The sequence below is a fragment of the Sinocyclocheilus rhinocerous genome, unplaced genomic scaffold (assembly GCF_001515625.1).
Source record: "Sinocyclocheilus rhinocerous isolate Xijiao unplaced genomic scaffold, SAMN03320098_v1.1 scaffold789, whole genome shotgun sequence".
In the NCBI taxonomy this organism is placed as follows: Eukaryota; Metazoa; Chordata; class Actinopteri; order Cypriniformes; family Cyprinidae; genus Sinocyclocheilus; species Sinocyclocheilus rhinocerous.
In genome coordinates this window covers 2105477-2129147 of record NW_015667306.1, presented here as the reverse complement: position 1 = coordinate 2129147, position 23671 = coordinate 2105477, and the positions used below count along the sequence as shown (strand labels likewise).

The 23671-nt window shown below is 39.4% G+C and overlaps 2 protein-coding genes across 3 annotated transcripts; both read right to left on the bottom strand.

The window, feature by feature from the left end:
* Positions 1–9: 9 nt before the first annotated feature.
* Positions 10–6794, bottom strand: LOC107733718 (homeobox protein EMX2). 2 transcript variants are annotated; one of them, XM_016545463.1, is made up of 4 exons: positions 6710–6794; positions 3308–3537; positions 1730–1914; positions 10–246 (listed from the first exon to the last, which is right to left on the bottom strand). In XM_016545463.1, exons 1-4 carry the CDS (start codon positions 6730–6732, stop codon positions 79–81), a joined length of 606 nt encoding a protein of 201 aa, XP_016400949.1. In that variant the 5' UTR covers positions 6733–6794; the 3' UTR covers positions 10–78. The 2 variants fall into 2 exon arrangements, with proteins under 2 accessions (XP_016400949.1, XP_016400948.1); XM_016545462.1 differs by lacking the exon at positions 6710–6794 and having other exon boundaries at positions 3308–3716.
* Positions 6795–10278: 3484 nt separating this feature from the next.
* Positions 10279–21886, bottom strand: LOC107733677 (eukaryotic translation initiation factor 3 subunit A-like). Its single transcript, XM_016545407.1, has 21 exons — positions 21667–21886; positions 20554–20744; positions 19840–19976; positions 19429–19592; positions 17686–17885; positions 17148–17356; positions 16779–16950; positions 16574–16678; positions 16172–16270; positions 15945–16061; positions 15601–15888; positions 15374–15478; positions 14765–14878; positions 14337–14459; positions 14000–14153; positions 13678–13859; positions 13356–13435; positions 12742–13250; positions 12165–12297; positions 11321–11484; positions 10279–10909 (listed from the first exon to the last, which is right to left on the bottom strand). The coding sequence occupies exons 1-21, from the start codon at positions 21713–21715 to the stop codon at positions 10728–10730; spliced, it is 3477 nt and encodes a 1158-aa protein (XP_016400893.1). The 5' UTR covers positions 21716–21886; the 3' UTR covers positions 10279–10727.
* Between the last annotated feature and the right edge of the window lie 1785 nt (positions 21887–23671).

Genomic DNA, 23671 nt, shown 5'->3' with positions numbered 1-23671 from the left:
TCTGTCAGTACACAGCATCCTTATCCGTGACATACTTCAAGCCACGCCGCTGTCCCGGGTTCAAACAGTTTAAGTCTTTTAATCGTCTGAGGTGACGTCAATTTCCTCAGGGCTTCCTTGTTTTGTGGCCACTCTCCATCGGTTTATGTGATGAGTTCCTTTCTTTTTCTGTTGTGAATCCGAACCTTCCTCCTCCAGTTTCTGGCGCTTGAACTTCGTCCTTCTATTCTGAAACCAAACTTTAACCTGTGGCGAGGAAAAATGAAAATAATCAGCGTAAAATACACAAAGGCTTTTCGTTGGCCTCTGAATAAAACAATTAAACAAAGAGAGTTGGCCTGACGGAAGGTATCACTAACGGGCCTTAAGAATAAATGGCTAGACGGACAAAGAACCGCCAGGTATCTCACAATCAATCTAGTCGCGAGACCACTGGTCGACTTTCATTTAGTGTCTTCGGTCTGCATAAATTAAAACAACAAAGAATTTAAATGAGGTATTAAATACATATTACTGATAAGTGAGGATGAAATTAGGGAAGGGGAGACTGGCTGGCGTGGCTTTCCATTTAAAGTGCACCTGACCCGTTTACGAACGACAGGTTGCATCATCACTATCATGCCCTGCTGCTGCTTCAAACTCAAACTGAACTGTTGAGCGGACATTGACTCAGTACAATAGAAGCAGCATGTGAGTGTATAATAGTTTGATACCAGTGTAACTTCACCGACATTGTCGCTTATTATCACGGATCAGTATGTTAGATGGCCTATTTACAATTCACCCCCTTATTACATTCACGTAAATAAAACCTTTTCTATTAGCACACATCGGTAAGGTTCAGTCTTTAGCTAATTCATCACCTTTATCATTCATATCATCCGTAAAGCTCACAGCTGACAACTTGGCAAGTGAGGCACATGTAATGTTCTTTCAGAGAGCTAATAGAAGCATTGAAGTGGCTCGTAGTCCATTTCTCTCTCTTGCTCTTCTGAAAGGCGGCGTTTAGAAAAGGGCCGGTGCTGTCACCGGGACAATAGACTCCGACCAGGCCACTGAACGATACGCGCAAATACGATCTTAAATATGGTTAGGGAAATTCACTGATTCCGCCTCATTCTTTTAAGTGTCCATTTAAAACGGTTAACTGGTTAATTGCCAAACATTTTCCACAAGAGCCCTCTGCCCAAAACGGAATCGTTCAATCTCACCAAAAACCGGGGTGAATTGGAAATGGTGGATTTAACTCACTTCAAACCATTACGCTTTTAGAACAATGCTTAGCCTTTTACGCGTGTGATTCCCAACAAAACCAAACGCTAAACAAGAAAATGTTCTGTTATGATCAGCTTGAAATCAAAATGTTGCCACATCTGTGCAAATAAGAAATATATACATATGCCACTTATTACTAACGCCAATACTGATTGCGACTACATAGCCTACATGCAAATATGCTGTCAAAGAGAACGATTAAACGTTAGAAAATATTTACATAAAGAATCTAAATTTTAAAAGCTTTTATTGTTTATTGAATCATTCAGAACTACATTTTTGTTACGCAAACACTGCCTATAGGCTATGTTAACATTTAGCGTACAGTCTAACCATAAGAGAACGAGCCTATTGATTTCAATAGCATTATTTAGGCCGTATTATATCCATAGAACCATACGCACATTCACGTATGGCTGTTCACGCTAATGAAGACAGATAAACAACTTCTTACCTGAGTTTCTGTGAGGCCAAGGCTGTGAGCGAGCTGTTTTCGTTCCGCACCGACTACGTAATGATTTTTTTCGAAAGCATGTTCAAGCCGAAGTAGCTGTGATGGTGAAAAAGCTGTGCGAATCCTTTTGGGCTTTCTTGCCAGTGCATTGTGCAATAGGAAGCTTTCCGGACTCGTTTCGTTTCCTGTAATGAAACTGGTGATAATTAAAACCCATCGTCTACTATAATATTAGTATCCTTTCTAAACATAATTGTTAGACTACGTTCAATTTGTTCACACGAATTAATTGCGGGCTATAGGGCCTGAAGTTTAAAAACATTATATAAGCATGCAACATCTTACTAAAACTATAATCTACAAAATACCACAATTAACCGGTCTTCTTAAATAGAAATAGGCCTATACATGTTGAAAGTTTTTTTTCTTCTTCTTTTTTTCATCTTTCACGTTCTCTGGCACAAGTTACTATAGCGATAATGTTTTCAGTAGCTAGCTAATTCAACTTTTGTTGCAAATTCAAATGTGAGACAAAATAAGGTTAATTTACATGTGATCATTCAAAATATGATGCCTACAATATTATTTTTCCTAAATTTGTAAATCAAACACACGGAGATACAGCACGGCTCTTTTTATTTTATAATATCCTCGAATTAATTCAATGGCTTTGAGTATCTTTGCCATGGTAAAGGTTTTCATTATGTGCTTCGATTAGAAATTGGCATGACAAATATTTTCCCATACTGAATATTATAAAAGTTAAAAAAAAAAAAAAAAGACAGATTTTTGCTATAACATTTGTGTAATTTAGCTACGGTGTATGTAATAAAACGATTATATTACACTTATTAACGTTTATGAATATTAGCGTTAGTTTTTAAGGGAAATGAAAGGTCAATTTTACAACATTAAGGACCCAGGCAAATGCACTTTTAGATAAAGGCGAAATTCGAGAAATTTACGAGGAAAAAAAACAGTCGAACGACAATTAAACGTCCGTTTGATTATTAAATTATTTCGTTGCTCTTAAGGTTTTTTCCTGGTAATGTAAATGCGTATTATTTGTAATAAAAGTTTTTTTTTTTACAATCGATAAAAAGTTACACTACAATCGATGGGTTTTATTAGGCTAGCCTATTAGGCTAATTCTTTTAAAAGGCGATGTAACCCGTTCACGCTAAATAAATATTTAAACCTATTAAAATAATTAATTTAAATTTATAAAACATAAAATACAAAAGTTACAAATACTTTACTTATGATTTTTAAACCAGCTTAGTGTATATATATGGAATAACGCCAGGTTCTTTTCTTCCAGCAATTTACTGATAACCGTTGTATAGGCTAATGTCAGTAGCCTACCCTACTTCACAGCAAAAGTCTATAGTTTTCGATACAATAAAATGGTTATAAACTTTTTTCGATAGCATTAATTTCAGCATTTTAATATCTAGCACAAAAGTGACATTTAGCTAATTATCAATTAAACTGCCGTGTCCTTGGGCCGTTTGGCCCTTTTTTCTCTGAACGACTGGTCAAAATAACTGGCGAATAAAATATTTTCCTGGAACTTACCTTGAAATCTGTGACCCAAGTATCTATATCTATGTATCAACCATGGATAAAAAGTTGAAGGGTCCCTTTGCTGGCTTGCGAAAAGAGGGTGCGGACTGTGCGAGGACGACAGTGGGTGAGCAGCCAAAGCATGAGGAGGAGGTACTGAATGGACTGGGACGGCGGAGTTGGGAGGATGTGAAACAGCCTCAGCGAACACCAAGTCCGGGTTCGAGTAGACGCCCCTGCCGCTGGAATGAAAGCCGTTTAAAAATGGGTGCATCTGGCTTGAGTTTGCATAGCTGAGAGCCGCTGGTCGTATGGGCTCCTCGGATCTCGACGCTGGCAAAGGATTATCCTTCGCTACCAAAGACTCTATGGTAAAACACCTCTTCGGGGTGGGTTGAAACATGGTTCACCAGTCAAGATTCCCCAGTTAAGCGAAAACGGTACACGCGTTAGCACTAAAAAATACTCCACACCCAAGGCCAAAGTTTTGTCAGCAAGTTAGTGGCAACTAAAGAAAGGGTAAAAAAAAAAAATGGTCAAAAGCACACAGCTCAACACATCGTGAGAGAGGTGGCCGACTTCTCCAGACAATCCATGAATGTGATCGGTTCCTCACCAGTTGTGCTAGCGATTTGTTAGTTCATGAGCCTAATTAGCTCTGGAGTCACATAAACAGTTTCCTCTGAAGCCTGTAATGGCTTGGTGATTGGTCGCTGCCGCTCGCCTTAAGGTTGAGGGAAGAGTCTTTAAGTGCGTCAATACGAACGAGCACGGAGAGGCGGATTCAAGCAAAACGGAACGGATTCGCCCAGAAACAGAGCTGTGGAGCAATTTACATACGCAGCTGATCCCATTGAGAGACTCGAGGTACTTCAGCATGAATTTGTGTTGCACACATAACGACGCTTTTACTCGCACCTCAGTGCTTAATCAGTGCACGTTTAGATGTAGGCTATAACTACACATGCTGATTTGTACTACTCGACTACAAAAGTAGAAATGCAGAGTGTAGTTTAAACAAATGACTGTAATCAATGAAATTCTGTCAGGAAACAATCAGTTCAAATGACAATCAACAATGACAATCTTTGATTGAAACTTTTTGAAGGTTCTACTTTCTGGCAGTTCGGTGGGCCTGTATAACGCCCACCTCTATATTGTCTTTCCGCGTTTTCATTTTCTCCGATGGGTTTGTGATTAGTTTGGGATGAGAGACTCTCTTTCTCTATTGGCCAGGAGAAGGATGAGGTTTATTAGACAGACAATATTTTCAGCTCTGTTTGTTTGTCGTATGACTACAAGAGTCTATTACCCTCTAACTACTCATTAAATTAGCTGAGTTCAATCCCATTATGGGTTACTAATGTGCATAGTCTACTGCATCTCAAAAGTTCAGGTATGCACAGGTGTCAACGCGATCTCTTGGGTTTTAAACTCTGTTTTGCGGGGTGTGAGGTAGTTCGGTGACATTTTAATGACGTTTTATATTCTTTTAACTTCTACTCACTTTCAGATAAATCTCATACAGCACTACAATTGCTTAACATTCACCACGTAATTTGGGTTGCAAATGGAGGCAATTTTGTCGGCCATATGGCTTCACATAAAAAATAGAAACTGCAGAAATATTAGCAAAATTTCTAACGATGGATATAATAGTAAAAAATAAATAAATACAACTATTATTCTGAATTTGTCCATGAGACAAACTCGCATTTGATGTAGGCTAATTTTAAAATTCATGTGTTTTATGGAACTGCAGTGAACGCATATGTGCAATATGAGGGGGGAAAAAATACATGTTTACAAAATAGGTCCACATTTATTGTGTTCATTATTCACTTGAATAATTTTGCTTATAGCTCTCAGCACCCCATATTTGTTAAAATTGATGAATAATGAACAGCTAGGCCTATTGGTTTAACGTACGAACGCAGCATGACAATATAAGTGGTGTACATTATTCATACTGCATTGCATAAAACAGGAATTCGTTTTAGAGAATATCCTTTCCTTTAGCTTTTTCTTGTGTTAACAAGAAGAGAGTTATGGAGTCTTTAATTAATTAATTAATAATAATAATTATTATTATTATTACAAACCCGAATAGCTATATAAAGGCCTATATTATTATTATTATTATTATTATTATTATTATTATTATTATTATGACGGTCTATTTTGCTTGTGTATAAATTAATAGCAAATACACTGTAGTGGACTCCGGACTCTCGGATTCAAATAGCCTACACTTGTTTTGTTTCTATAATCCTGCCACAATCCTTGCTCAAATATTCAAGTGATTTCTTGATTCCAGTAATAATTCTCGATCTTCCTGCGTATGACAGACATAGCCTACATTAACAATTATGCTATCATTTCGTAAGAGGCTATTTCTTGCCAGTGGTGTTAAGGTCACTCAGTTCGCCCGCTTCGAATGTTATCACTGTTCAGTTTTTCTCGTCTGCTGTTCTGTGCGGTAAATGCTTCGAAGTTGGCTACATTATGAGATACATTTTAAATATTTGTTAGCGCGCGTTTGGTAGCCTACACTTTTGGACTCCACATAGCTGCCGTGTAGGCCTACCCCGGACTTTTTCTTTACCTTCCTTTTTTTTCGTCCACAAATTATCAAGCCACTACATTTCGATTTTATATGAAGTAATCGTTTGGTGAAAAGAAATAAAGCACACATTTGTTAAGATAACGGGAACAAACGAAATTGTGTCAGTAGCCTCGTCTGACTTTTGTGTATTTGCTGTACAGGCTATTAAAATCAATTTAGATATTTTACATTATGATTTTTGATCTGAAGAACAAAAAAATGGAACACACTGCAGATCTGCTGCTCTTCGAAGGGGGTCAGAGTGCTAATTCGAGCTGCGCATGGAAGTGTAAGGATAGTGCGACACCCACTGGTATTTTTTACAAAATGCACCTTCCGCCAGTTCCTGGACGTTCACAGAAATGAAGAGCATGGTAATTGTCTCGCTTGTCAGCAATGCCAATTAGCCTACTTTTTTTCTCCGTAAAATGACTCTACAGGACATTTACTGTTAGTGCATATTTACTAGCTACATTTTTCGATGTCATTCTTACAACGACATTGAGAGCCTTCCTTCGTGGTCCATGAAAGCACCTGCAGTTATTGATATTTCTATAGTCTCCCGTGAACAAAGACTGACAAGCTCACGGCAAGGTTTGTCTGTATGACGAAAACATTAAAATCCCGCCATTAATTTCACACGATCAAAATCAACCCGCTTTGTGTAGCGTAAACATTTGCATCTCTTTGCGGGTTTACAACCTAAACACGTAGGCTAAATGAATAGCCTACGAGATATTAATACAAGCCCAAGAAACAACAACAATAATAATAATAAATGATCAGTTCGTTAAATTCACAGGTCTCACCATTTAGGCCCTATACCTTTCATGTTTACAGGTTAGCCTATAGCAGGGTTCCTCAAATCTTGCCCTGGAGGGCCAATGCGCTGCAGAGTTTAGCTCCAACCCTGATCAAACTCACCTACCTGTGATTTTCTAATGATCCTGAAGACATTGATTAGCATGCTCATGTGTGTTTGATTAGGGTTAGAGCTAAACTCTGCAGGAAAGTGGATCACGTGGGCCAGATTTGAGGATCCCTGGCCTATAGCGTATTATTTCAATTTATCTGTAACTCTCTTGAAATTAGTAGATCGTTCATTTGTACAAGCTATCAAAAGCACTAAGACTTGATCAACAGCATACCAGCATATCAATTTAGTCCCCAAAGTGATTTTTCTTCGGTGTAAAAATTAAAACAGAAAAAGTTCAAAAGTTGCCGGTGACGTAGAAGCAGGGGCGATTCTATGATTTTCATTTTAGGGGGGCTCAGCCCCCAATGAAGGTAATAATAAAATAAAAAAATAAATATATAAATAAAAAAATGTTTGACTAATAGGGATGGTTTACTAAACTTATTGCAGTATTCCACTGTATTGCTTAGATAGGTATAACATTTGAGTACTGAATAAGCCTTCCTGATCTCACACACACTTTACTGTAGTCACAAACACAAAATGTTACTGTTTGCGTTTCTAGTACAACCCTCTTTCTTTAGCTCAAGTATGCAAACCTCTTTGCACATGTACTGTAATATGTATTATATTGAAAGTTACATTTTCAAATGAAAATGGCAACATCGTTTCATAAAGTATGCGGTTTCATTTTTGCTGGAGGAAACAACTGTAGTGTGATGAGGAAACGCATCTTTCGTAAACTGTATTTATGACAAAGAACTGCACAGTTGCAGATATTATAACAATCTATCGATAAACACACACCTTGCCCTCTGTTTCTCGCTCTGCGCCTCCGCGGTCAGCTTATTGAAGAACGCGCTGAAAGACGGGGAGGCGCTGAAGTCTGCCGCTGCCGCTATAGCCCCCCTAAAAATGGCCTAGCAACGCCCATGCGTAGAAGACAAAAGCGCATTGAGCTTTATTCGACTATTTATTTTATCCATCCTTCAAAAATGTGTCGGATACGCAATAATTACGTGGATGGCTTTTGAAAAGCTGTTATGAAATGTAACTGACGCCCATGAACAGCTTTTTCGAAGAGCATTGCAATAGAAATGTCAACTGAATTATGTTATATCGTCAAACTAGGCTTCACAATCATGCATTCAGTGTGCAAGGCCTATCAATTTCAATACAAGGAATTACCTTTCAGAGCTGTTCTTTTCACTCCATGCATAACTTGTAAGGTGCGCAGACCTAGGCTATCGAGAAAAAAAAAATCTGGTATTTTTAGGTCTTTCCACTAGTATGCCAGCATTTATTGACAAAATATTAGCCTACTCAGTTTTTGTTTTTGTAATTATGTGCATTTTGCTTTTGAATTAAAGCGCAATAAAACACACACACACACACACGGGACCTCAATTTAGGTCCCCACCGTGACACGAGTCCCCATGCGTCTGTGTGTATTCAGGTTTAAGTCCCCACCAGATTAGAAAAACAGGTACACACACACACACACACACACACATGTCTGGTTTGCTATCCTTGTGGGGACTCTCCATGTGCGTAATGGTTTTTCTACTGTACAGACCATATATTCTATTGCCCTACGCCAACCCTACCCCTAAACCTACCCCTCACAGGAAACTTTCTGCATTTTTAGATTTTCAAAAAACTTAATTCTGTGTGATTTATTAGCTTGTTTACCCGTGGGGACCTCAATTTAGGTCCCCACCGTGACACGAGTCCCCATGAGTCTGTGTGTATTCAGGTTTAAGTCCCCACCAGAATAGAAAAACAGGCACACACACACTAGTGAGCCAATAGGAAACGAATTCCGAAATTGCACTTATTGCTAAAAATCAACATTTAGTTCAGCAATCCTATTAAAAATATCTAAACAAAAGTTATATAAGCATAAATCTGAATGACGGAAACATTCGAATCCCGCCATGAAATTCACTTGCTTAAGCTTAAAAAAACAAAAAAAAAACAGCATTTTAGCCCAGACAATTATAGTCGTTTTCATCCAAGAACGTTAAAGTCGATGAAGCATTTGAAAGGCATTTATCAGTTTTAATATTTCTTTCTTACACAAGCCACATGTAAAATACACACATTATAGGCTAAGCCATATAAAATAATGTCTTAGACCATTAGGCTACAGTGCAACTGGAAGACTTAAAAGAAGCATTCAAGATTTTTCCTTTATCCAATGATCGTTTTCCTAACATCCGAGTTTTGCATTCCGTAATGGCCGTAATTTTTGTTTACTTTGCTATTATATAAACTCTTGCTGCATGTAGCCTAATATGTTCGAAAAGAACTATAAACAATACGATTTAGATCTGCAAGACTAAACCTGTAAAATGTTTAAAACATTATTTCCAAATCGGAGTTTATAAATTCCAGTTAAATGACTGGAACTAGACTTAAAGACGACTTTTTTCGACAAATGGCACTGGGTGGCAGATGCACAGATTAGGCGATACGTGCCGTGTAGAGGTATATATCCCCCATTCACAAGCAGCATCCCTCCAGCTCGAGGTCGGCGGAGTTTACACACGGTGACCCGTGGTCAAACTTCACAAAGTAGGTCTTGGTAAATATAAGGGCCTAATCTAGTTTGGGAGTTCATAACCTCTTGCATGGGAATTTGAGGCTCCAATTGTGGGATTATTGGCCTTAATTGTGGATTTTCCACTAGAATGCAACAAAGACCGCTGACATAATTGTTTCTTTCTTCGAGTCTTTTCTGCATAATGATATAATGCGAGCAAAAGTTTATCACCCTAGCAGCGGGAATAATCACGATCCAAAGAAGTCGTTGCATGAAACTAAGAACTCGCATTGATGAGGTTTACCGAGGATTACCTCTTATCATCGTGTGCGTGTGGTCCTCCTGCCCGTTAGTTTAACCAAGAGCCAGTAAGTCTTTTATTTTTATTTTTTAAACCGCCCATTGTACAGTCTATGGTTGTACCACATAAAACCTTCCTAAAAGAAAAAGACCATCCTAATCGAGACTGGATTATGCCATTGCCATTGTTTTCTTGTAGAGATAAAATCTCAGTATACTGCTATGGCATTGCATTGTTGTTAGAATTGTCTGCATTTTTACTGTCATATTTGCCACAAAAAAGAAAAGAAAAAAATCACCAAAGACTGCAAAGTTTATTTACTAAACCTTTTTAATGTATCACCCAGGAGGACCAACATCATCGTATTAAACGCCATCATTTTCTATTAACAACAGAATGAATAGATTATAGGGATCCAATCAATTGTTCTTGGTTCATTTATAGAGAGCCGTCTAAAGCTTCAGAAAACCTTGCTGAGATTTAGGTGACCCCTAGTGGCCAAAATGATCAACTACTGAAGGTCTGAAGTCTAACATAACCATGGATTCTTATTCCAGTTTCATTTGACACACAAAGCATTTTGTCTTCTGCAGTATAAGAACTGAAATTACGGTAATTTAATGAGCAAATGACTTTATTAATAAAGTTTTTTTTTTCATATTTCTAGAGGGCATACAACCACAGCATAAGCAGCAACTACAGCATGGACACAGCTGTAAAGATAACCTGATGATTTCATCTCAAAACCTCACCACACCTTTGACGTCATGCAAAAACGTTCATGTTCTACAACATCCGCACCTCAAAGAAAAAACATCTACGTAATTTTGTGTGACCAATTGAATCCTCTAAGCATGCATAACAAAAAGGAATGAGATACTTTTCAAATGTAAGTTTTTAAAAAGGGATGAAATATAAATTGCCATGTTTGAAAACCCATTGCAAGTGTTGTAATTTTATGGCAAAGCTTGTATTTCACGTTAATGTAAGCAGTGACCTGTACTAATTAGAGAACACATCAAGGCTTAGTACATCATCAAGCGGAAAAATTTTGATGCTTTAGAATTAGCGGCGGACAGTGGTCCAGCCATCATCATCCGTCTCGTTCTTGGTCCGGCGCAGATTTTCCTTATCTTTGTCAGAGCGCCAGGTGCTCTTCTCACCGCCATCACGGTCCCGGTCATGTGGTCTGGGAGGAGCTTCTCTTTCGTCCTTGCGCTCATCGCCACCACGACGCCATGAACCACCTTTGAGTTAGGAATTAAGATGTAAGAAACTGACCTTTTAAAAGGTACCCCAAGCATATTTCACTGGCTCAGCTTTGTCACGGGGTCTTGGACTTTATATTGACACCTACTGTCATGGATGCATGAAGTCTGCCCTATTTTTATTTACTGCTGCTACTTTAAACCAGAACTGCTTATCCTGTTTTGTTTGAAATAAAAAAATATCAATAACCTGGAAGTTATTGGATTCAATTGCAATTTTCAGACTTTGTGGCAATTAAATGTTGCAGCAGCATGGCTAAGTTTTGGAGGCATTTTGCACTGCTGTGGTATCATGCATTTGTAGTTGCCACTTGAGTTAGCTTGTTCTGTTAGATGCACTTCTTGTGATTTAGTTTCGTACAAGTGCTTTAGGCAGATCATAAGACTAACCTTCATTAGGGTCTCTCTGGGGGCCTCTGTTATCACGGTCATCTCTGCGGTCCCTCATGTCACGGCGTTCACGACGATCATCACGGTCAAATTCTTCACGGCGAGAGTCACGCCAACTGCTCTGCTCCTCAGCACCACCTCTTCTCCAGCCACCCCCTTCTTCCCTGAACATGCACACACATTCACATTAAACTTAGCACATTAGGACTTAACACTGCTAAGCAAAACAGAATCAGTTTAAAAAAAAAAAAAATGTTTTATTATAATTTGTAACCAAAATACCAAATCAGGGCAAAAAAAGATTTTATGCATATCTATTCTTTACTACTTTCAGATGCTCATTCAAAAAGAAGCAAACATGCACTCATAACCATCTACAACAGATTACGATCTAAACACATGTAAACATGTAAACATTGCTATAATTCATCAGAAGTACATAAGCAATTACATGGCATAAATGTGCAGCATTTTTTGTCTGTTAACAGCTTTGAAACCACAAGCCTGAACAATATGCAACAGTGCCACGTTTTTACTTTGAAACATTAAGCGCTCACATGTCATATCCTTTTGAAGTTTAATAATCACATTAGGCCTTATGGCGATTCCTGTTTTTCCATCCTCACTCCTAAAAATGATAATTATAGACTTTTCTTAAATCATTTAAATCTAAAGAAAAAGGACCTGCTGATACCCTTCATCAGTAGAATTCAAAACAGAAAAGCCTTTAGAAGAAACTTTTATTTTTCCATCCCCACCACTAAAAATTATAATTATAGTTTTCCGTACAAGAGTAAATTGTACAAAAAAAAAAAAAAAAGTGGTTTTATTTATTTATTTTTACCTGGGAGGGCGTCGATCTCTAAATCGATCTCCCTCGTGACGGTCATCTCCCTCAGGCTCACCATCATCATGGCCAGTATCACGAGGAGGTCCCCAGCTTTCTTCCCGAGCCTTCTCTCGCTCTCTCCATCCACCTACAAAAGGTTACATGGAGTAATTGCATAAGTAAAAAAAAAAGTCCTGCAAATGAGTTTATTATTGAAAATCCACAACTGAACTGACTATAGTTAACAAAAAACAACTTTTCACTGATTAAATACAATATAAAGGGGTCATTTAAAAAAAAAAAAAGGGTCCACTTATATTAATGAATGATTTGCAGCAACTAAACTCATCCTTCCTCTGACCTCTAGAATAACATTTTATTTTACTTTTGGTTTTATTTTGCTGCTATACCTTTAAAACCAATGAAATGCTGCACTTAATAACAAGCTGTGGGTTTAAACTGTCCCATGTTTCAATTACAGATGATTGCATCACATTGCATCGTGACAGGAAAATTAGATTCCTTGTGATATGACCCCTTTAACACACATAAGTTGTCAACATGCCCTCAGCAAGAAAAGAAATGTAACTACCATCTGAGCTCACACCTGGTCTCCCAAGTGGTTTCCAGGGTTTAGGGTCATCTCCACGACGTGGGCCAGAGTCATCCATACCCCTGCGGCCTCCCCTCTCATCATCCCCTCCTCTTCTGGGGCCCCAGTCATCATCTGCCCCACGTCGAGGCCCTCTGGGTTCATCCATGCTTCTACGGGGCCCACGGTCGTCATCAAAGCCTCTTCTTGGGCCACGGTCGTCATCCATTCCACGCCTTGGCCCACGGTCGTCATCGCCTCTTCGGGGTCCTCGGTCATCATCAAAGCCCCTCCTGGGACCACGGTCATCATCAAAGCCCCGTTTAGGTCCACGGTCATCGTCACCTCCTCGGCGCGGACCTCGTTCGTCATCAAAACCACGGCGGAGTCCTCTGTCATCTGAACCACCACGACGAGAACTTTCTCCTCCTCTTCGGAAGGGCACTTCACGGTCACGGTCTTCTCGATCATTGTCTTCATGGCCTTCACGCTCCTCTTGACGCCATTCACTGGGAGGGAAAAAAAAAAAAAGATAAAATGAAATCGCAATTCTCTGCATCTGTTTTTAATCTTTTTCCTTGTGCATCAGGTTATCAATTAATCTGAAAACTCACCGGTCAGCAACAGGACGTCGCCATTCTGAATCACCCTCACCTCGCTTCCTCCAGCCTCCTTCTTCCCGTTCACCCCAGTCCTGGAAAGAAAATTATTCAAATTTAAACCAAGAAATAACTATATCCATTTTATATCTTGTTAAAAATAGAAGTATACATTACATTTTTTTTAAAAGAAATTAATACTCTTCACCAAGAGTTCATTAAATTGATCAAAAAAAAAAAAGATTTCTATTTCAAACAAATACTGTTCTTTTAAACTTTTTATTCAACGGTAGTGTCTAGTGTATAACACATTTGACACAGGGTTCTAATGAGTTACCTTGGTGGGTTTTTCTTCTGGTGCCTTCCTTTCCTCCTCCTTGCGGCGTTCACGCTCCTCAATTTCCTGTTGACGGGCACGCTGCTTTCTCTCCTGTTCCTCCAGCTTACGCAAGCGCTCCTGGTATTCGCGTTCTTCCTCCTCTCTTTGCTCCTGTTCCAAGCGTTCACGCTCTTCCCGCTCTAAAACACACAAAACCAAGGACCAAATCAAAAATGAAAAGAGGTGAGCAAAAGTTCATACATCAAATAAGATATGATTATTTTTAAGAATGTAAAATGCATCAACTGTTAACTGAGGTTGATGAACAGCAAATAAATACCTTTCTTGAGCTGTTCCTCATGGATTCTCTGAGCTTCCTCTTCTTTCTGGCGATAGAAGGCATTTCGTCTGTCCTCCTTACGCTGCTTCTTTCGCTCCTCAAGACGCTTCTTCCTCTCCTCAACCAAACGTTCTTGGAACTGCTTGAGTTTTTCCTGGGTACATGAGAATTGTTCAAAGCTTAGCTACCTGGAGCATCAACATCCTAACCGTCAAGGACTTTATGCTACTACTAAAACTTCATCTTATACAATGTTTATACTAACTACTGAAAGCAAATTCATAATCTGTAAAACATTAACCTAATAAATTACACTTGAAATTAAAGTTTTGATTACCTCATAAATGAAGCTTCGAGCAGCTTTAATTTTGGACAGGAAGTTCTCCTTGTCCTCCATCATCCTTGACATTCTCTGTTTGTGTTCCAGCGCCTTCTCACGCTCCATCTTCATATTGCTGATCTGAGCAACAGATAGGCACAACAACCTTTAGCTTCAATTACAATAAACAACATGGCATGATTATATTTTTCAACATGTCCTTCTCATTTAGGTGATACTAATAAATCGCTGAATCAAACTAAAACCAGACAATGACCAAGTAGGGCCTGAAGAAATATTTCAAACTACAGTTCAAGTGAAAGTATGTTCAAGTACGTGGGGGATTTGAGACTTTTTTTTTTAGCAAAAAATTTAAACATGGACCAGAGGGCAAAGTAAATCACATGTAATTCTGACAAGTGCAAAAAGCAGTATGTGATTATTACCCTCTCTTCCTCCTGCAGCTCCCATAACTCCATGTCTTTGATGCGCTGCTCCTCATAGGCTTTCTTGATCAGGGGAATCTCCTCAAGGCGCTTGGCTCTCTCAAAGTAGTCGATCTGGAATATGCATAATAGTATCACTCCAGTGTAATATTCGGATATCATCTACTCAGCTGCACAGAATTAACCCTAATCCTCTTACTTTTAAAACTAGTGCTATGTTTAAAATATCGATACAGAGCGTGTGTGCGTTAGATACAGTGAAGACAGCGCGTTAGTTTTGAACTCTTCAAATTTTATTTTTTTTAATTGTAGAGAGTGTTAATTTGTGCAATGATAAACTACCAGCAATGTAAATGATTTTTTTACTATATTAGACCTCTGCCAATAGTTAGAAATGGCACTATAGTGTTTAATAAACAGCTGTTTTTCTAAATTCTGCTGAGGTGAAATTCAGTGCAGTCATGTATCGTGATACGTATCGTGGCCTCTGTATCGTGATACGTATCGTATCGTGACTTTGCTGGTGATACACAGCCCTATTTAAAACAGTTACCAACTTAATTATTTACAATAACAAAATACTTCATGAATGTGTCATGTAAGCTATACCTTCTTTTCCTGGTTTTTCAGACGCTCCTGAAGTTCTTTCTTCTCTTTTTCTAGTTGTTCTACCTGTTTGGCCATGATGAAGTCAGGGTCCAGCTCTTCCAGATCCTACAACATAAAATTAACAATTAAATAAAAAACATTTTCAACTGAAAACAGTCGACATTTCATTTTCTGGGTAACTTAAATTGGTGTGTTCTAAATGGCCACTTCCCTAACAAACTCAGTACCTCAATATCAATGTCTTTAAAGGCCTTGGCTCCCAGCTCAGTCTTCTTGATCTGCTCCAGTCGCTCACGCACTGTCTTCTTTTTGATTTGCTCGTGTTCTTGCATGATGCGCTCCTTTTCTCGCTCTTTGGCCTCCTGTTTAAGGACGTAAGATAATGCAAACACACCAGAGTTCGATAGAATCAAGTTTAGTGTGAAACCAGACCAACATGGCGGGGGGCACCAGGAACAATAGTGCCCGGGCTCAAACCGCAGCAAACGTGCCCAGTGTAAAAGCCCCCTTAGAGACTACGTGTGGAAGATATACACTAACATTTGATGACTAATTTTTTATTTTGCTATACCTGTAGGTCACAGTGCCGTGCTGCATCTACAATTGAGCGCTCCAGTTGGAAAGCATCGACAAATGGTACCAGAGATGCTAACCTGCTGAACTCAATGCTCTGGTAGATCTGAGCCACCTGGAATATGAAACCCCAGAAGACAAGATTTGAAGATCTGCAGAAGAATGAAGCATGCACAGATTCTCCAAGTAATTATTAAACGTCTGGGGGAAGATGATCAAATCAACCTGTTGTAGCAGTCTGAGGATGGTGTTGTTCTGCAAGTGAGGAACATAATGCTGCAGGTCTGATTCTTTCTCAACTTGGTCCCTCACCCAGTTCAGCACCTAAAGCAGCAGCAGCAGCAAGAACACATACACTGCATAAATATGTATTTAGTGTGTGTTGACATCAAGAACACTATAACATTGAAGACTGCTGTGTCAAAATAGTCTAACAAGTACATCACTTCTTAACAATTAAGTTTATGAAAGTCAGTAGCTTAAAAGATTAAAAGAGTTTGTTTAGCATGTGCAAATGTTTCTTTTATTTTACTGTGGATATGTACATGATTCTTATAAGTTCAGAAAAAAAAAACACTGACTGGAATAGACATAAGTCACATAATATAATTCTAATGTACCGCTCACTTTAGTCACTCTTCCACAAAGTTTTAGAGGGTGGAAGTCCACCTCCAACCAATTGTAGAGCTCTTTGACTTCAGGAACAACATACTGAAGCAGGTTGAATCTCACCTAAGACAAAAGTAATACCCAAGAAGGTTCTCAATCTATTTTCAATAAACCATAAATTTAAGGGATTACAAAAATGATCAATGGACAGAAAAGATATTACCATGTCATTGATGAGACTCTGGCGGGTGGGTGGAGACTGAAGGCCAAGCAAAGTAGCCAGTCTGCGTTGTTTCTCTACAATGATGCCATCCATGTCCAACAGACGAGCGATATCAGTACGCTCAGGAGTGATGGGAATAGACAAAGTGGCCAAAAGCACTCGAGTGGACATTCTGAATGAAACGAATAAAACACACAGCAATTGATACTTCGAAGCAAGTCTCAATCAACTAATAAATAATGAAGAAAAGTTTTCTGATTTCAAGAAATGGCTACCTACAGTACAATTACAGCAAAATTACAATACAAAGCATTAAAAAAAAAAAAAAAACCTTGTTCAAGCTGATGACTGCTCTTATTTAATGCTCACCTCTGCATCTCTTCTGGGGTAAGGTTCTTGCGCATTTCCCGGGAGAGGTGATAAAGTCTGTGTAGGGTGCAGGCATGGAATAAGGCATTGCCAGACTTCCAGAATACAGTGGACACCTTATTGTAGTAATTGGCCATAAGTTGGGGTTTAGGGGGCTTCTTTGAGAGGGCAAACAATCCATGGATGTCTTCAACTGCTTTGAATGCTTCCTGTGTTGATTACAAAGAACGTAAGCAACCGGTATAATCAGCAAGTCATTAAAGTTTGTGCAACACCGAAGAACCATTAAGTGTATAGTGCAAAAGGGCAGGATGTCAATTTTTTCTCACAAATGAAACCCATCTAATTGCATTTTATTTATCTTTTTCTGTAATCAATAGTTTGTTCTTTGTTTGCATGTAAAGCACTCCTTTGCACTGTAAAAAGGTTGACAGCAGCAGCAAAAATCAAGACTATACTCAACTGAATATATTTATATTAGATTATAAACATTTATATAGTCTTTTGTATATTGGTGCCAAGTATGAAGAACAGACACCTGCCACAGCTCCATGCTAATAGCGCTGTCCAGCTGGACCAGACGTGTCTCAAGATGCATGGACTGGCTCTCGGGATTGTTCAGGTTAATGGCAGTGCTCTGGTTGTGATGTCGTTGAATCTGTCCCAGATGCATTCGCAGGTTGTCACACAGCTTACGGAACTCTGCTTTACGGGTGTACTGCAGGCAAAACTTAAACGCTGTGAGAGAATATTTTTGTTATAAATTTGTGCACAAAAGAATATACATTTTAGGTATCATATAACATGATTACCATATATAATACAATGCTCTACCTATTCTACAGGTCCATGTTCCATAATTCTACACATACAGTGCCTTGCGAAAATATTTATACACCTTCATTTTTTTCACATTTTAAGTTGCTGCCTTATGCTAAACTGCTTTAAATTACTTTTTTCCCCACATCAATCTACACTCCATACACCATAATGGTAAAGCAAAAAACAGGTTTTTAACATCTTAGCAAATTTATTAAAAATAAAAAACTTAAATGATTCCATATTCTCGTTGCTTCATAACGTTACGGTTGAACCACTGATGGCAGATGGACTATTCTGACGATGCTTTTCATACTTTTCTGGAATTTGACAGTGTAATTTACTTGGCAGTCTATGGGACAGTCACAAGCCTCCCGGTTTTCATCCAAAATATCTTAAATTGTGTTCCGAACACGAACAAAGCTTTTTAATGCATATCAGAGCAAAAACCAAGCCCTGAGGTCAAAAGAACTGCCTGTAGAGCTCAGAAACAGGTTTGTGTCAAGCCACACATCTGGGGAAGATTTCAGAAAAAAAATCTGCTTCAAAGGGTCACAGAAGCATGTAGTCTCTGTTACCCTTAATGGAAGAAGTTTGAAACAACCAGGACTCTTCCTCGAGCTGGTCTCCTTGCCAAACTGAGCAATTGATAGAGAAGGGTCTTGGTTAGAGTGGTGACCAAGAACATGATGGTCACTCTAGTTGAGCTCCATGATCATATATGCAGATGGGAGAAATCTATAGAAGGACAAATATCACTGCAACACTCCACCGATCTGGGCTTTATGTCGGAGTGGCCAGACTCAATCTACGAGACGAAATAACGTTATAACATTTCGTTTCGTCTCGTTTTGGTCAACGAAAATGAAGAGACATTTTAGCATAGTTTTTATTTTGTAAACCACATTTAGTCTCGTTTTTATTCGTCAACGATATTGCATTATACATTTAATTATAGTCATCGTCACATGACCAGCATTTTCGTCTCGTTTTCGTCACGTAATAAAGGTTCGTTGACGACGATATTTAGTCATAATTTTCGTTGACGAAAGCAACACTACTTGAGAGGTGAAGAGGTGAGGAAAAGAATGGCAGATAATTGCCAAATGATGATGATCAAAGCTTGTCGCATCAAACAAAAAAGACTTGAGACTGTAAAGGTGCTTAAATATTTAGTTGAATACTTATGCAATGTACTTATTTCAGTTTTTTATTTTTAATAAATTTACGAAGTTGTGACAATTCTGTTTTTGCTTTGTCAGTATGGTGTATGGAGCGTAGATTGATGTGGAGAAAAAAAAAAGTAATTTAAAGCAGTTTAACATAAGGCAGCAACATAACAAAATGTGAAAAAATGAATGGGGTATGAATACTTTCGCAAGGCACTGTAAACCCTTATCTGTACCATATGCTAAAACTCCCACAAGCAAATGTTTTTGTGTTATATGGGCTTTACACTGACCTTGCTGAGCAATGTCATGGTAAAGGCGCTCCACTTTGGAGTTATTCCTTAGCAGGTCCAGGCACTGGCGGTACGACTCCCACAAGAACTTTACCCAAGGCGTCAGCAGAAGTCTGTCAGTGCGGTCTTGAGTGTCTTCACCACTGACGGCACTCAACAGAACACTGAAAAACATAGGGGAAGAAAAAAAAACAACAACAACAGTCAGCGCTTCAGATAATCTTTTACGGAACACAATCATATTGATATAGAACCATTCCCTGTCTGCATTTAGCGTAATGTAGTGAAATTCTGAAATGATAAATGAATTGAAATGAAATATAAATTAATTACACTAATAATAACAAAAAAAAACATTTACTTTAGACACATCAGTTGGAAAGAACTGTTAGAGCCTTTAGGATCCTGTACCTTTCTGGGGTCTGAATGTTGTCCAGATCCTCAATGTCCAGCACCATCTGCTGAGACTCCTCTTTCGCTGTCTCAGTCTTCTCCTCTGCAAGTTTCAGGTAAGCACGGACCACATCCTCCAGAGATTTGATATTCACCTGAAGCACAAGCGGAGGAGCAGTCAGTAATTTCCTGAGGATAGAACTTACAATTGACTTGTCGTTTTTTCGCCTGTACAGAAAATTTATGTAAACTCTACAATAAAAACATCATCATTGCAATATCACTACTAAATGCACTATGACACAAATTACTAAACTTTAAAGGTGCCATGAAACAGAAGTAGCAAAAGATTTTTTCTTCCATATTGTGACGTTCACCTGAGTTCTGAAAAATAAAAAATATAGGGTGTTTGTTTTCTATTCATCAGTTGTTGATTGGATTTGGAGATGTGGGCATTGCACTCAAAAGTGGAGCCAGAAGAACACAAACTTTAAGTGGACTAAAAGATTAGAGAAGTCCTGCAAACGTCTGCAGAGAGAAGTCTGTTGTTTTATGACATTTTGATTAAACACTACAAAGTCAAAACATTGAAAAAAAAAAAAAATCAATTAATAACAAAAAAAAAACGTATTCATAAGATCTATAACGTGCATTTAGGAAATAGATGATTTTCATGCAGACTCGAAAAGTTCTATTTTTCTGCTCAAGTATATAATAATTATGGTCTCAAACCTGTTGACAGATGTTTTTGTACTGATACAGTCCCTCCTTTGCCAAGTGGCTCTTGCGCAGGTCCACACAGAGCTCCAAGTATTTGAGCATGATAGGCTCGTGTATCTTCTGCCATGTTCGATGTTTTTTGCTCTTGATGACATCGTAGAGCACATCCAAAGCTGGCTGCTTTTTACCAACTTCAAGAAACTCTGAAAAAAGAAACAGAAAGACTGTCATGGCCAGCACACTCTAAGAATTTGTTGATTTTTGACATATACAGCATCCAGATGGGCCTGAATCACTGAAAAATGTTTCATGATCTTGCTGCAGTATTTATGCATCATACAGCCCTCAAATACCACTTTCATCACAAATGTTATTTACAGCTGACTATAATATTGAATGAGCAGAGAAAATAAATCTGGTGGCAGGTGCGCAAAGCTGCTATTCCACTCACATTTTGTTTAAAATTTTGTCCAAATGACAACATATTTGGTTCTCATTCACGAATAAGGAAGACTGTTATAGCTTTAAGGATTTTTTTCAGTGTATACGGTTAATAAACCTTTAACCTCCGATACCAGAAATGTTATTTACAGCTGACTATAATATTGAATGAGCAGAGAAAATAAATCTGGTGGCAGGTGCGCAAAGCTGCTATTCCACTCACATTTTGTTTAAAATTTTGTCCAAATGACAACATATTTGGTTCTCATTCACGAATATGAAAGACTGTTATAGCTTTAAGGATTTTTTTCAGTGTATACGGTTAATAAACCTTTAACCTCCGACACCAGAAGTTGTCACTGCTAAGCTAGCGGAATGGAAAAGCTTGCTAACACACATGGTAGCATTAACAAAAACGGTCTCTACCTTTGTTCATTTACTAAGTGTGCAAAATATTTACACTTAATAACCATGTCCTTTCTCTGAGTACACTAAGAATATGAATAATATATGATACAGTAATAAAGGAGATTTAAAACGCTACATCATACATGGCACACGGGCCCAGCAACTGTGACATCCGGCCAGCACGGAACATGGCTACTCCAGCACGCGCCATATAGAGCTAACAGCTAAACTCACGGCTAACAGTCCAAGAGACGACCACCTACAATATTCACTCACCGTTTGCTCGCTTAAGAGCGTTCTCCGGTCTCTGAAAATAGGCTGGCATTGTTATGGCTTGCTAGCAGGCAGTTTTCAGATAGTCGAGGCTGTTTTATTGACTCTGCCTGTCCATCCGCGCCGTGACTTCTCGCCGCGCAACCAAGAAAGGACTAGCGCACGTGAACTGCGCCGTGAGGGAGACGAGAGTTCCCGTATGTGCGCGTACACGCTTCCTCCCCGCTGTCTGCAGATGACAGACATGCATGCAAATACATGATGATTAAATATAGTTCGCAATAAAATCACCAGTTCTGAAATTTTTACCCAAGACGAGTCTGTATTGCTATTTGACACATTATGTTTTTTTGTTTTTTTTTAATAGTACAAATTTTATGAGGTGGCATTGTTATGGCTGACCTTAATATTTGACCATTCAGTATTTTTCTCAGAAATTAGCCTTAGGATACAAAAAGCCCTAACCCTTAAAAAATGCACGCATATTGTAATCATTAGTAATTCATGAAAATTATTCTGTGTACAATTATTATTACAATCGAAGCATTTGCAACATAGAATATATTCTGGTTCCCTTTAAAAGGGTCTCTCCCTTGATTGCGTTGAACACTATGGGGTAAACTTGTGTTTACTCTAAATACTGAAGCCTGATTTCTTCACATTCATGTAGCTGCACGAACAAATGGTGCTTCAACCCGCCAAAAGGGGAGGAGCCAACTGCTATATAAGTCAGCTCTCTGCTGCCGTTTCATCAGAATATTTCTCCTTCAGCGCCAAGATTATTTCCCCGCTGGACTCTGAAGCCGAAGCAAGAAGCTTGAAGCCTGCTTGCTGTAGAAAAGCCCCAGCAGTGGAAGAACGCCTACCAACAAGTGCTTCCCCTGCGGCCATCTGGCGACAATAAGAGCAAATTTCCTGCAAATTTCCAGCAGCGTTGTTGCAAATGTCGCGCCGCGTGTGTGGCTCATGCAGGGAACCCCTGCATGACTCAGATGAGCACGGGTCGCTTGCCTGGGCAGCGCTTACCGGGACAGAGTGCTCTCACTGCGAGAGAATGAGTCTCGCCCTGCTTCGCTTGCGGATCACCTTCTTTCACAAAGAAGTCTCCCCAGTCTGCTCTCTCGTTTCTTCCCTCCCAAGAGCCTCAGAGGAAAAAACAGCGGGGCAATGGGACTCAATGATCGGGCTCGAGTTATCTCACGCCGGCTCTTTTGGAGGCTACAAGATCTACACCCTTAAATGGCCCTTTTCTGACTGGTGTGCAGCACGGAATGAGGACCCGTCTTCTTGTAACATGTCATCCGTGTTAACCTTCCTGCAAAAGTTGCTGGATAGGGGGCGCACCCCTTCCACGCTCAAAGTATATGTGGCAGCCAGTCAGTCGGCAAGAATTAGGTTTCTGAGGGGAGCTTGGAGATTGAATCTGCCTCGTTCTCTTACTGTGCCGACCTGGGACTTATCCTTAGTCCTCAGGGCCCTATGGGGCCCTCCTTTCGAGCCTTTCCATTCGGCCAATTTGCGACCCCTGTCACTTATGACTGCCCTCCTTTTGACTTTAGTATTGGTCAAGCAAGTGGGTGACCTGCATGCACTTTCAGTCAGTGCTTCCTGTCTTGAGTTTGGGCCTAACGACTGTAGAGTCGTCCTCAAACCAAGACACGGCTATGTGCCTATGCTCTCCACTCCGTTGAGAGCACAAATCATTACCCTTCTGGCTCTTCCCAATTCAGAGGATGAGCAGGGTCCCAATCCACTCTACCCAGTCCGGGCTCTTGGAGTGTATGTGGAGCGCTGTGGCCTGTTTCATATGCTTCGGAGGTCGCTCTAAAGGGCTGCCGGTTACGAAGCAGAGGCTATCTCACTGCATAATGGACGCTATAGCCCTGGCTTTTGCCTATGTGGGCTTACAGTGTCCTATAGGAGTAAAGGCCCACTCCACTAGTGGAATGGCCTCTTCCTGGGCTTGGTCCAGCAGGATTTCTATTGGTGATATCTGTGCGGCCGCTAG

What these genes read in the sequence shown, in the direction of transcription:
- LOC107733677 (XM_016545407.1), bottom strand. Translation starts at nt 21,715, where the DNA reads ATGCCAGCCTATTTTCAGAGACCGGAGAACGCTCTTAAGCGAGCAAAC. An exon ending in CGCTCTTAAGCGAGCAAACG is followed by an intron (nt 20,745 to 21,666) that starts GTGAGTGAATAT and finishes TTCTTTTTTCAG; the next exon opens with AGTTTCTTGAAGTTGGTAAA. An exon ending in TCCTCAGACTGCTACAACAG is followed by an intron (nt 16,062 to 16,171) that starts GTTGATTTGATC and finishes TTCATATTCCAG; the next exon opens with GTGGCTCAGATCTACCAGAG.
- LOC107733718 (XM_016545462.1), bottom strand. Translation starts at nt 3,698, where the DNA reads ATGTTTCAACCCACCCCGAAGAGGTGTTTTACCATAGAGTCTTTGGTA. An exon ending in CTTGGGTCACAGATTTCAAG is followed by an intron (nt 1,915 to 3,307) that starts GTAAGTTCCAGG and finishes GTTTCATTACAG; the next exon opens with GAAACGAAACGAGTCCGGAA. An exon ending in TTGGCCTCACAGAAACTCAG is followed by an intron (nt 247 to 1,729) that starts GTAAGAAGTTGT and finishes TCCTCGCCACAG; the next exon opens with GTTAAAGTTTGGTTTCAGAA.